This window comes from Chiroxiphia lanceolata, chromosome 3 (assembly GCF_009829145.1).
Source record: "Chiroxiphia lanceolata isolate bChiLan1 chromosome 3, bChiLan1.pri, whole genome shotgun sequence".
Classification (NCBI taxonomy): Eukaryota; Metazoa; Chordata; class Aves; order Passeriformes; family Pipridae; genus Chiroxiphia; species Chiroxiphia lanceolata.
The window spans coordinates 90,167,229-90,179,743 of record NC_045639.1 but is presented as its reverse complement, the minus strand read 5'-3'; the positions used below and the strand labels follow the sequence as shown (position 1 = coordinate 90,179,743).

General features: G+C 35.5%; 1 protein-coding gene across 8 annotated transcripts in view; it reads left to right on the top strand.

Annotated features, from left to right (window-relative positions):
- Positions 1 to 12,515, top strand: part of PHF3 (PHD finger protein 3) — a 51,952-nt gene that overhangs the window by 15,719 nt on the left and 23,718 nt on the right. For 4 of the 8 annotated variants that reach the window (XM_032683203.1, XM_032683209.1, XM_032683202.1 and 1 more), the window contains 2 exons: positions 3,959 to 4,120; positions 5,278 to 7,099. In XM_032683203.1, the coding sequence (XP_032539094.1) occupies positions 3,959 to 4,120; positions 5,278 to 7,099 (1,984 nt within the window). Of the gene's footprint in view, positions 1 to 3,094; positions 3,415 to 3,642; positions 3,719 to 3,958; positions 4,121 to 5,277; positions 7,100 to 12,515 lie in introns of those variants that run through there. The other 4 variants (XM_032683206.1, XM_032683205.1, XM_032683204.1 and 1 more) reach the window with 2 other exon arrangements.

The window sequence follows — 12,515 nt, the reverse complement described above, 5'->3', positions numbered from 1 at the left end:
GTGCTTGATTTGGTGCTTTTACTTGGTGTTTTTACTTTATTGTTGAAATTTGTACTTCACTGCTCTTTATTTCCAAAGTAATAGGCTTATGTGGCTAAAGAACTACAAATCAGTAGGCTTGTGATGTAGCTCCATCTTTTTATTAAAATGGATATGCAGTCTTCTGTCAAGATACATGCTGTATTAAGTTTATTAATCCTAGTTGATTTTCATATGTCTTTTTTATAAAGACAGGAAAAATACCTCTTTACAATGTAGAGATTAATGGAGAATGGGAGCAAATATTTAGTTAGTAATTTATACGATACTTTGATTCTTTCCTTGCACTGGGCAGTCAGTACAAGGTCTGTACAGGCAAATTCTCAGTTCAACAGGTTACAGGCAAACTCTTGTAAAAGAGTTAGGATTTCATGTTTCTTTCTTTAAGTTATGTCATTAGTCAACTAATTTTTCTTGATAATAAACTTTTTCTTAGAAAAGAGTATTTTTAATTCTGTTTCTTGAACATATGCATCACAAGTGTCAGTAGGAAAAAGGTTTTTATATAAAATATACCATCTTCATTTGCAGTCTTGTGACGTAGTGATATTTTCAGTATCTACATATGTTTCATTTCTTTACTGGAGTTTATTAGCTCTTCTGAAGACTTGCCTGGACAACTGTTAGTTGCTGTTTTAGATTGTAACTGGTTTTTTTTTTTCATTGAAGCATAATGTTAGATTATTATGTTGGTGTTCACATATAAAACAGTAGAAATTTTAAAATGTTCAACCATTTGTGATGCCTGTATGGAATCTACTGTGAACTTGCACATCCCTTCTGTTAGTGTGATTCATCTGGATATAGCATTTTACAACAATGCAAAGCAGAAACAGTGATATTCTGTTCCGTGTGGTTACCTAAGGAAAAGAAGTCCAGTGCTAACATCTACAAAAAAGAAATTTATTTCTACAGTTGAGATTTACCTTGATCAGTGTGTCAAAACTTTGAATATTTTTGTCTTAGTTGTGGCTGAGAATAATTAAGGGAATATTTATGTTAATAAAAATAAAGATTTATAAACATCAGAATTTTTGAGGATGTTTTGAGGGGTGTTTTCTTCTCCTTACCTCCTCTTTCTCCCGAAAGTAAGGCTTGTTTTTCCTCAGTTTTACATTACTAAAGAATTAAAAAATGGTTATGCTTTTGTTTTAGTACATGGAAAGTATTACTTTTAATTTGCAAGTAAACTATTTTTATTGTATGTTATTCTGTTATTGTATAACATATATAAAAATGAGTGAATAGTACAGTACAGTAGTTTGGAAATTTAGAACCTTCACATAGAGAGACTCAAAATAGTAAGTCAAAGGTCAATGGTGCCTTTTCCACTGTGTGGGAAATTCCACTAAATGTGATTCGTATTTTTCTTATTTTCAGTCCATTCAGTTGTACATTGGTGTACAACTTTCCCTATTCAGATATGTTTTTTCTTTATTTTTTCTTTTATCTTTTATTCTTCTGATTTCTATATTTATTACTGAGATAATCTTTAGATATTTGTTACTAAGATCATCTCTATCTTTTTTTAAGTTCTTTCCAGTTTTGCTTTTGTTGGTTTACTTTTCCCAGTGCTGTTTCTCTACCTCCACTTCTCTTTCATAATTTACTTTCCTAGTCTCCTCTGTGTCTATTGCTGTTTTCTGTCACTTCTCTTCCCAGCAGGGTCTGTGTCGAATGTTCCTCATCCGGGGGCCTCATGAGGCTGTCTGTACTAGCTGAGTTGTAGCTCAGGTGGTTTGAAATTAGCAGGATTCTGTGTTTCAAATTCCTCTGTAAAATTAAAACTACTGCACAGAGTCTTGTAAGTATGAAATTGCTTTAATTCTAATATTTCAGACTGTCTGTCAATGGTGGACTGAATTGTCCCTTCTGTTATTAATAAAGGAGGGTGTATAAATTCAGTAACTTGCACAAGAGCATTGTAAAACCTGAGGCTCTAATGTCAGCCTTGAAATATGCTGCAAAGCTGTTTTAGAAGCTGTCTGAATAGTTTTTATTTTTCATGTTGTCTTCAGTAACTTAGTAGTTTGTTTCTACACAGAAGAAACAAAATTGAATCTGAGTCTCGTTTGTCACAATCTGTTCCTGAAAACCAGTTTCGTGTTTTGTAGGAACATTATGAGAAAACTAATACCAAAGTGAGGACCTGTTGGGAGGACATAGTCTTTGGAAACATAAGAATGGGCAGCTGGAGTTAGGGTGAGGGTCCGTCTCGTTCAGTTTGCCATCTTGGACAATAGCCAGTATTAGATATGTAGGGGAAAATAAAGTCTAATGGGGCAGTAAAAATGCCATCTTTTTGCCAGTGTGTCCTTCCCAGTATGTAGCTTATAGCAAATAAGCGATTAAGGAACACTGCTGAGTGGAGTAAGCCCAACATTATCAGTCCCCTGCAGCTTGTGTGTTATATCTGTGTATGTCTGTACACACGCACAGACGTAAAGGTGGCTCTGGATTGGAAAGCGGAAGCTCCCAGTAGTTTCTGCAAACACACTTTTCCTTGTAACTGGTGTGTACCGTTCAGTGCCTAAAAATGATGGTTAAAATAAAATGAATGACGATGAGTTGTCAGCTTAAGAACCTTCTGGCTTTCAGCTCCTGGCAGCCATCTAATTACGGAGATCGAGAGTGCTGATTGCTGGGTGCCAAGGTCAACCTTCCTTAAGAGGCTGTTAAAAAACTTCCTAATATTTGAACTTCTGACAGGTTGCTTGGTTGCTTTATTTTTTTATTTCTTCATGGCAAGTGATTGTAGACTGAATTACAGTCTTGATCAACTTGGTTATTCATCACTCTTTGGCTTTAGCAGTGTTTTGCAGCTTCCAATTTTGTTATTTTCAAAGTATGTAAAGCCTTCACTAGAGCATTGTTTTTTTAAATTGCAGTAACATTAGACTTGAAAAGGAGAAGGAATTGACAGATTTTGTGAGATAAATTAAACCTTTGAATTTTTAGGCTAACTTCTTGCTTATTTTGACTTCTGTGGCAGGGGTATTAATTTATATCAGTTTTAAGTAAGCAATTGTTAGAATTTTTTAGATATCTTATATCTCTCCTATGAGTTTACCTTAAAAATGCTTCTAGGTAGGTGTCTGAATGGTAAAAAAAGGCATATTTGGTTGACTGGAGTCTGTGTTGTACTTGTCAGACCATCCTACATGTTTTGTAGAATCACTTGGGTGTTTGGCTTGATCTCACAAACTTTGCATCCCACGAGGACCAGGATTCATTAATCACACATAGGATCTTGGGACAGGAGAGGTTACCATTGCAGAACCAAACTTTAAGCAAGTGAGGAGAATGGCTCCTACAGTGGCCTGACTGCTTCTTAAGAAACCTGTTTTCAGGAGCAACTTCTGGGATCCTTCTCAGGTTAGTGGAAGATAGGAATTCACTGAAGACAATGTTCTCTGTCTCTCTTGGGAGACTAGGTGCTTACTGCACTTAATGCTCTTCCAAAAAGGCATTGCAGATCCAGATATGTGATGTGGTTGGGACTTAAAACTTTTAAAATTGTATCCTGTGAGAAAACTGTGATTTTAAACTATGCGCTCCTGGATCAGCTCTTTCTGCTGTTTACCTTTCTTCACTTTTTCTTAGGTGGGAAGGGACAGTGAGGGACAGCTGATCCTCTAAGACTGGGGACCTTCCTGTGGCAAAAAAAACCCCCAAAAATGTGAGTCCACAAAAAAGCTATAAGGACTACCTACAGAAATTTTAAGCTTTGGGTGATAGCTTCTTCTGCACTGAATCTGCCTCACATGGGAATTTTCTGTCCAGCATTTCTTCATTTTCCCCCCCTTTTGTTTGTTTTTCGGTGGCCACTTTATTTATTTCCCTGTTTTGCTCAGCATTACAGCAGCAACATTTTTTGATCATTTTAAGTTTTAGGCTCTTTCTTGTTTGTTTTTTCCAGTGATTAGCCTGGATGATACTATGGATGAAGAAGGAGTTAAAGAGAGTGGTAATGACACCCTTGATGATGATGAGCTTGTTTTACCTCATAGGAATTTGAGGAGTCGTGCTGAAGAAACATCAGTCACATCACCGAGGAAATCACCACGCTTAATGGCACAAGGTGATCACGGATTATATGTTTGCATGTTTGAAGTAAATTAAATCTTTACAATCCCACCCCCCAACATTTATAAATGTAAAGTAAAACTTTACTATTTGGTTGTGTGAACTCAAATACAGATACTTCCCTTTTCATGCATTGCAGCTAAAAGTTGGCATCCATAGGGTATGACTCAGTTAGAATTCTTCTTTAAAAAATACTTAATGTCTTTCTTATGCCTTGTGTCCTTAAACTAATTTTTGAGACTTTGATGCTTTTACCTGCATCAAATTAGCACTGTGGTTCCTCACCAACAAAAACATGATAGAGTAGCAGATCAGCATTGGAATATTATGCTAGCATGTCTCTATTTTCAATTAAAATTTTAATTCTATTTATTTTTATTTGGGTATTTTCTCTTTGCTTTGAATTCGATTATGGTAATTGCAGTTATAAACTCTTTCATCAAAATATCTCAATATACTTAATGAATATTTTAATAAAATATTTAAATTCTTTGTGGTAGCTAATTGGTTATAGTTAGGGCTTTTCTACCTTGTTGAACTACTGGAGTTATTTACCACTCTACTTTTATCCCCGATAGAGCAGGTTGAGTTAAAAAGATAAAATTACTCAATATGGAGATCAAAATTTAAATAAGAACCTGTGGTGCAAAGCTGGTGAATATACATTTTAAAAAGGCACTAAAATGGTTTCTTGTTTAGGAAATGTAAGAGATGTCGTCAAGTGAGAGTGTGACTGGATCTTGGATTCATAGACTGTGTTCTCTAAAAGCTTTTTAAACTTCATAGTTATACTTCTAATCACAGTAGAACTTGTGCAAATTTTGTTTGAGGCAGAAAAGATTGAGTGGTAGAAAAGTACAGTTGGTTTTGATTGTTTTTTTAATCATATATTCTGTTTTATATATACTACTAGGAACTTTCATAGCCTTTGGAATAACGAGATTTTACTTCCAAACTATGGCAGTGCAAAATTGAAATGCAAGTATTTTGGGTTAGTGGGGTTTTTTTAAGTTTAGTAAACAACTAAGTTTTAAGTTCTCTTTGTGTCCAGTAACCTAAATCGGGGTAAATCAGTTCTATTCTAGGTAAATCTTGTGTTTGCAAAGAGAAGAAAGATGAATAGCTAAGGCACTTTCCTTTTTCCCTTCCTAGAATCAGTACGGAGTCTCCGACAGAGCACCCTGGCCAAGCGTTCGAATGTTGCTCCTCCTGTTAGTACCAAGAAATCGTCTGTAAAAGGTGGATCTGCTCCAAAAAGTGGACAGAAACGAGAGAGAAGTCCAGTTAAAGAGACAGATGTTGCTGCACCCTCGAAAGTAGAGCAACCTAAAGAGGTTAGGCGTAGTACAAGACGATTAGGACAGGTAGAAGGAACAGCAGCAGTAACAGCATCCCAAAGTAATACAAAATGTCTGCCTGGTCCTGAAGATGTGAACGAAGTAAAGTCCGAAACCCTTCATCAGGCAAAAGTCCAGGAAACATCCCAAGAGTTAAGTTGTGCTAATTTTACAGGAGCCTGTTCTCCTTCTGGAGAAACAAAGGAAATAGCAGAGGTTGCAGCAAAGACTGAATCTGGGAATGATGAGCCAGTTTGTTCAGTATCTGCAGATACTGAAATGACTCCAGTTAAAAATGAGTCAAATGATGTGATTGATTCAATGGACTTGGGAAATTCTTCAGAAGAAAAAGCTGCTGATAATAAAGCAGAGGAATCAGAGAAGAAAACAGAAGAGCATGATGAAATTGGAGCTACTGGAAAAGCTAATGATCCATCTAGTACTTGCTTGAATCCAAGTGAAATTTGTGACACCTTTTCAGATTTGTCTAGCTCTATAAAAGAGGGGGTTGATTGTAGTTTAGGTTCCCACAATGTGGAAGTTCTTGATGAAAATACACTGTCAGTAAAGAAATGTGTAACAGAAACTGGAGATGATGACAAGGGAGTGGAGAAAACTGTAACTCCATCTGAGAAGCTATTGGACAGTACAGAGTTTGATAATAAAGACTTAAAAAGCAAAGAGTTGACTTCTGCCGACCCAGGAAATAGCATTTTAGAAAGCACTGTTCTTGACCAAACAAACCAAAACGTACAGCATCAGATCAGCAGTATTAAAGTAGAAGACCCAGAGGCATTAAAATTTCAGGATGATGAGAAACAAATTAGCATTTCAACAAAATGTGAAAAGAACATTAGGCCCCGGCACAGTAAATCTGTAATACAGAATAAACAAAATCTGACTGCAGATACTCGGCAGAAATCGGGTACAGTGCAACAAGAAGTGATGCGTTCAAGAACGAGAGCTGGTGTTACTGCTTCGGGTCTTCACAGTCCATCTTCAGCAGGTCTGAAGCGGAATGCAGATGAGCAAGAGAGTCATCAGCATCCAAATAACCCAGTTAAAATTAGGAAGAAACAATCTGATCTGAGTTTGAAAGCGAAGAGCTGTGTTTCAGGAATGACCATAAAAAAGCAGAGTAATACGTTGCTGAAGAAAATACCCCGAGTCCAGGCTTCTGGGCAAGCACAGAAGTCATCAGTTCAAAGAGCAAGTGAGAAATCTCCTACTCTTCAAAGCTGTTCTAAAGATACCCACCACTCTGGGCATTCGTTGTCAGGGCATGTTTCGAGTCTTGGTCAGAAGCAAGCCCACGGGCAGAAACACCAGCTTGCAACTGGGCTAAAAACAAATAGCTCCACAAAGGAAGAGACAGAGACAAAAGATCACCCTGTTGTAGAACATCTGAAAGAGGATGATAAAGAAAAAAACAAATCAAAAAGAAATGATAAGACTCTCCAACCTCGCCAGAGAAGAAGTAGCAAAAGTCTTTCACTTGATGAACCTCCATTGTTCATTCCAGATAACATTTCAACTGTTAGAAGGGAAGGCTTGGAACATACCTCTGCTAGTGAAAGTAAACATGTTTGGGTGCCCAGCAAGCAGTGTGGCTTTTGCAAAAAGCCACATGGCAACAGGTGTGTGTGGCTTTGTGTCTTAGGAATTTATTATTGGTCTCGAAAGATAATTTTTTTCCTCTCTTACCAAATGTTTCATGCTGCTGGTGCCAAAACAAAAAATCATAGCCTTGTAATGGAAACCTGTGTATCATACTGTCAGTTAATTTCCTTTGCACTCATACACTTTTTTTTAGTGTTTTAGATAGAGCGTTAGAAACTGGTTTAGCAAGAAGTTTGAATATAAAAGTTTTATTATATGAATACATTTTTTGATGAATGTATAATTCTGCTAGCTGTTAAATTATGCACTTTAAACTTGACATTTTTTCATAGAAAGGAAATGAGACTAAGATATCTATGTTCCAGATTGTAATTTCCTTCTTTCCAGAGACTTCTTAAGTTGAAGGATCACCATCAACCAAAAAAAAATCAAATAGTTGTTTACATGTGATTTTTGTCTGGTACAAGTACAGTTCTAATACCTAGAGATTCAGAGGGGTTTTTTTTCAATGTATGTAATCCTTGCTGTGAGACTTTCATGTAATAGTAATTAAGTAGTTGGCAGGGGGTGGGGAGAGGAGAAGGAAGAACATCAGTCTCAAAAAAACCCCCATAAAACATCCATGTGGGCATATCTGAAATTGCCTTTAAACCTAACGATGAGGGAGTTTTCATAGTTGCAGTTGTACCTGCTAGCTTATGTTTGTTTTTTTAATATCAAATTGAAGATGATTCTGATTAGTCCTTTGCTTATGTGAAAGTTTTAATAGTAATTTTCAGTGATTGTGCTTTAGAACTCCCTACATCACACTGAAATATGGAACAATTACCTTTGGTACCTGAGGGTTTTTCTTAGCATTCATAGTATTTAAGAAGAGCCCTTGTTAGCTTTGAGTTACTGTATCATATTTGATAAACAAACACCTTAAAATTCATTTACTGTGCAGCTATAATGACCACATCAATGTGGCCTATGAAAAGAATTAGCAGTAGGTTTGCTGGATATTTTTAAAGCAAAATATACATATTTAAGATTTAAACTTCTTGATAGCTGTTAAAAATTCAGCTTTGAGTTGAACTTGTCCTGCATTCTTTCTATATTTGCTAATATTTTAAGCATTCTATGGGTTTTCTTTTTTGCATGTCGGAGTTCAGAAAGTCTTATTTTTATTACTAAATGGATCTAACTGGTATGGGAAGATGCGGCGGTAACTCCGGACTAAATCTGCTTATTTTAGTTTATGAAGTCAAAGTAATGGTACAGAAGATACACATATATGCATTGATACAGTATTAAATGCAATTAACCCAATTTTGCATTGCCAGCTCTTAGTGCTGCCAGAATTGTGTAGTGGATGAATCACCAGCTGAGGTTGGATTGAGAAAGCCCATGAGTTGCCACAGGTGGTGGTTATGGGTATCCTCATTTTTGTGATGTCAGTCTTAAGTGTTTTAGGTTTTTTGTATTGTAATTGTGTTATTTTATGTGCTTTCGTTGCAAAACGACACAACTGGCCCTTTCAGCAGAAGATCAGATTTGCTAAATCTGTAGAAAGATATTTAGTACATAAACACAGAATTTTTGTGTATAGAATGTGACTGAGACAACGTGAGGAAACTTGTGATATTGAGCCCTGTACCTAATAACAGAAGATTTAAGACTGTCAGTGCAGCACTTTTTATCATCACTGGTCTTAAGTACTGAAGTTTTAATTTACTCAAATTACTTTTTTTTTGTAGTTGTATGCTACAAATAACTGAAACCTTTCAGATTCACTTGCTATGATTAAGATACAAGAGGAAGCAAAACTTTTATCTCAAGTGCCTTGTCATTTTGTCCTTGTTTAATTACTGATGGAAGAATAAGAAAACACTTCCAGTGCAGTGCAAAAGAGAAGAAGTGTAAGATGATAAGTTTCAGTTCCCTCTCTTGAAAAACCATCAAAACGATCAAAGTTTACTCTAGGGAAAGGTTTTTTTCATTTACTTTTTGGATTACTTTTCAAGCAGTTTTTGTTTCCCTTTTGAAACATCTTACCTAGCCTCTTTCCCTTTTTTCTCTGTTCATTGTGTAAGGGAAGATGAGAAAGTGTGAGACACAAATACTGTCAAACGACTGTAGGTTCAACAAATATCAAGGGCAGAGCGAAGGTCTGAAAAAACATATGTAGTTTTATCCTGATCTAATGTTATTTCACCTTTAAAAATTTTTACCAATGTGGCAGTACAAATTGCTTGTAGAAAAAGAAGTTGAACTGAAGTTGCAGCCCCAAGTTGAGAAATAATGTGCAAGGAGCTTTGCAGTATGTCATGTTAATGGAGCATGTTAAAAAATTCAGTGTGGAATAGTAGTCACTTGAATCTTTTTGTATTGCCTGTAATAAATGCAAAACCACTAACTTGTTGTTACTGTATTACCAAGCTTGGAAAATTGATTCAGGTTGAAGGTAATGTCTGGAGATCATGCTACCATGTGTACAGATTTTTTTCTTTGTGTACAGATTTCCAAAAGGGCCACGCTTACGTAGGCCTTATATGGCCCCAGAGTAATCTTACTGTGCCTGCTGGAAGCACAGTAGAAGGATGGTACTTGTATGTTGTTTTACTTCAGGTCAGCACCTGAAAGTTGGAGTCAATTTATATTTTTAGGAATACATGCAATAATTTGTTGGCCACATGCAAAGTGCAAATGCGCTTCCCCTGCCCTGCAGATACAATGGATTTGGCTGGGACAGGAGGAATCCCATTTTACAGACATTCAAATTGCATAATCAGAAAAGTGCACAAGTTATAACGTGTCTTGCTTTGTAAGAGACAATGCCTGTTTTCTTTCTGTTAATAGATCATCATTCTTTGGCATTTGGACTTTGAACAATGACTATTCATACTCTGTTTTCCACTTATCTTTGAGTTGGTAGCTGTAACCAGCATAGCTGTGTTGTATCTATGTTTTCATTACACAGAGAGTGGGTTGTCAATGTTTGGCTTTAGGACTAATTCTTTCAGTCTGTTTGCTTGATGTGTTTTGACAATTTCCATTCAGAGATATACGTTTTCTACATAACTAAAAGGAATTGTTTTTTTGTATGAAAACTAAACCTTGTGTTTCTGGGCAAGTCAAATAATGATGATTTAACTTTTTGTAATCTTCAGCACATCTGAAAGGTGTTTTTTTCGGTGAAAGGTTTGAATTGTTGTTACTCACAGTATTGTTTTCAGCATGTTTGACATTACCAGTGTGTTCCCATATTGCTGTCAGATGTTTTCTCATCAGCTAATAACAAATCATATGCGTAAATTTTAATTAATCTGTCTATATATGAAATGTGTATGGGTATATATACCACATAAAAAATGTTACAGACTGAAGTTACTACTCAGATTCTTAATGAATCCAAATGATGTTGAAAATATTAAGCTTTGTCACAGATAGTTACTTTTCCTGAACACAGATTAAAGATCTTTAAAGATAGTTGAATTTTAAAAATAATATTTAATTTCTTGGCAAAGTGCTAGATGAAGATTGTAGCTCTACAGACACTGAGAAATCTGCTAATGTAAGATTTTTTGTATGCATCCGTCTGGTATAAGGGCTCATGTTATAAATTTCTCTGGTTTTCAGTGAAGATGTTTGCGTTGTCTGCAAACTGGGGGGCTGAATAATTCCTTCCTTGTACAAAACCTTACTAATGTTTTTCAGATTATCTGAAAAATCTGTTAACTGTTTTTCAGTTTTGGATTAATAATTCATAGTACATAACTTGAGATGCTGTTTCTAAGCAAATGTTCTAGAAAGCATTATCTCAAGGAAAATGTGTAATTGTAGTTTGTTGCTAGTGACTTCCTCTTTTGATTACTACAATTCCAAGTGAAATTTTTTTTTTAATAGACTGTGGGAGTTTGAGGATTCTCTGTTACTGTTGTTTTGTGGGTTTTTTTTCTCTTTTTGTTTTGTTGTTTGAGATTTGATCATGCAGTTTGTGTGGTCAGACACAAACCGACCTTCTCAGACCTTGCAGAAAAACTAAGTGATGTAGGACTAGAGTTTTGCTTAGGGTCTTCCTTTTCCCCACATTTCAATTCTGCTTTAATATAGAGGAAAAGTTAGTAATGTTGTAAAAGGTGATTAATTGGGAAGTGCAGAGGTTGATTTAGCAAAGATATAGTATTTCTCATCTCTTGCTTTGCATGTCATCATTAAAAATTTTCTTCACAAATGTAATGCAGAAAAGTACTTTGACTGATGGTTGGAGTTAAAAAAAATCTGCAAACTGTTTTTTCCTGTACTAAGGATTATTGTTAGGACATTTGTATTTTGAAAATAGTACTAATTATCAGTAAACTATATTGGAATCAGGTTATCATACACTTTGCACAGCCAGTACAAAAGAGAAGGAGACTCCTTTGTAAAAAAGAAGGCTGAGGAAGGAGTTTAAGGCTCCAAACTTATTATGATCCTTAAATTACATGTGCACTTTTTTTTTAGGGTGGATCATATATAGTAAATGATCTGTTGTGAGAACATTATTCAAGAGGAACAATAATTATAATAATGATGGTGCCTTAATTCTAGTTAATGTTCATTGAATAGTATGAGTATGCTAAACTGCAGATTATGCAAGATGTCATCAGTTTACAGTTATGGATGATGCTTTTAAGTTATCTGCCTCTGTTACTACTTTCTTCCACTGTGAAAAGTCTTGCAATATTAAAAACTATCTTGCTTGTCCATCCACAGCTGAATGGCAGTATAAACAGAATAGCATTGTAATGTATAATTAACAAATGGAAGGACTCCACTGTGATTTATATTTAGTTATACAGATTATATTACTATGCTGTAGTATTGGTAGGATTATTATTAATACCTGTAGCATTAGGAAGTCAGGCAAATGGATACCATAAGTTGTCTAAAACAGGGTTTTATAGAAGATGTGCATAAATAGAAACTACTTACAAATGCAGTTCATAGAGTGTATGACACTGATCCTGCAAGATGCAACATGTGGATAGAATCCACTGGTAATGAAGCTTCCCTTAGTGATTTTTTTTTTGGTATAGATTTGTAACTAATTTTAAGAAATGTACTCATTTTTTCAATGTTTTTGGGAAATTCAGTGGTTTTGGTTTTGCTGTTTGGCATGTTTCATGAATTTACCTTTAGTTTAAAAAGCATAAGGTTGCTTGTCTTCTTCCTGCTTCCTTTTCGGAGAGGTTCCTGTAAAATGAAAAGCAAAGAAAATTATGCCTTTAAGAAAGAAAGGGAACTTATATTACATAAAAGTTGGATTATTGAAATTTAATACTTAGGAAATAAGTTTGCAGTGTCTTCTTCTGTGCTGCAAATTCTGTGCCAAAGATCTGCTGATAGTGTTTGCTTGAGATTGGTTGTTCTTTCTAGAAGATCTGAACCTGAAAAATCATGTCTTCTGTG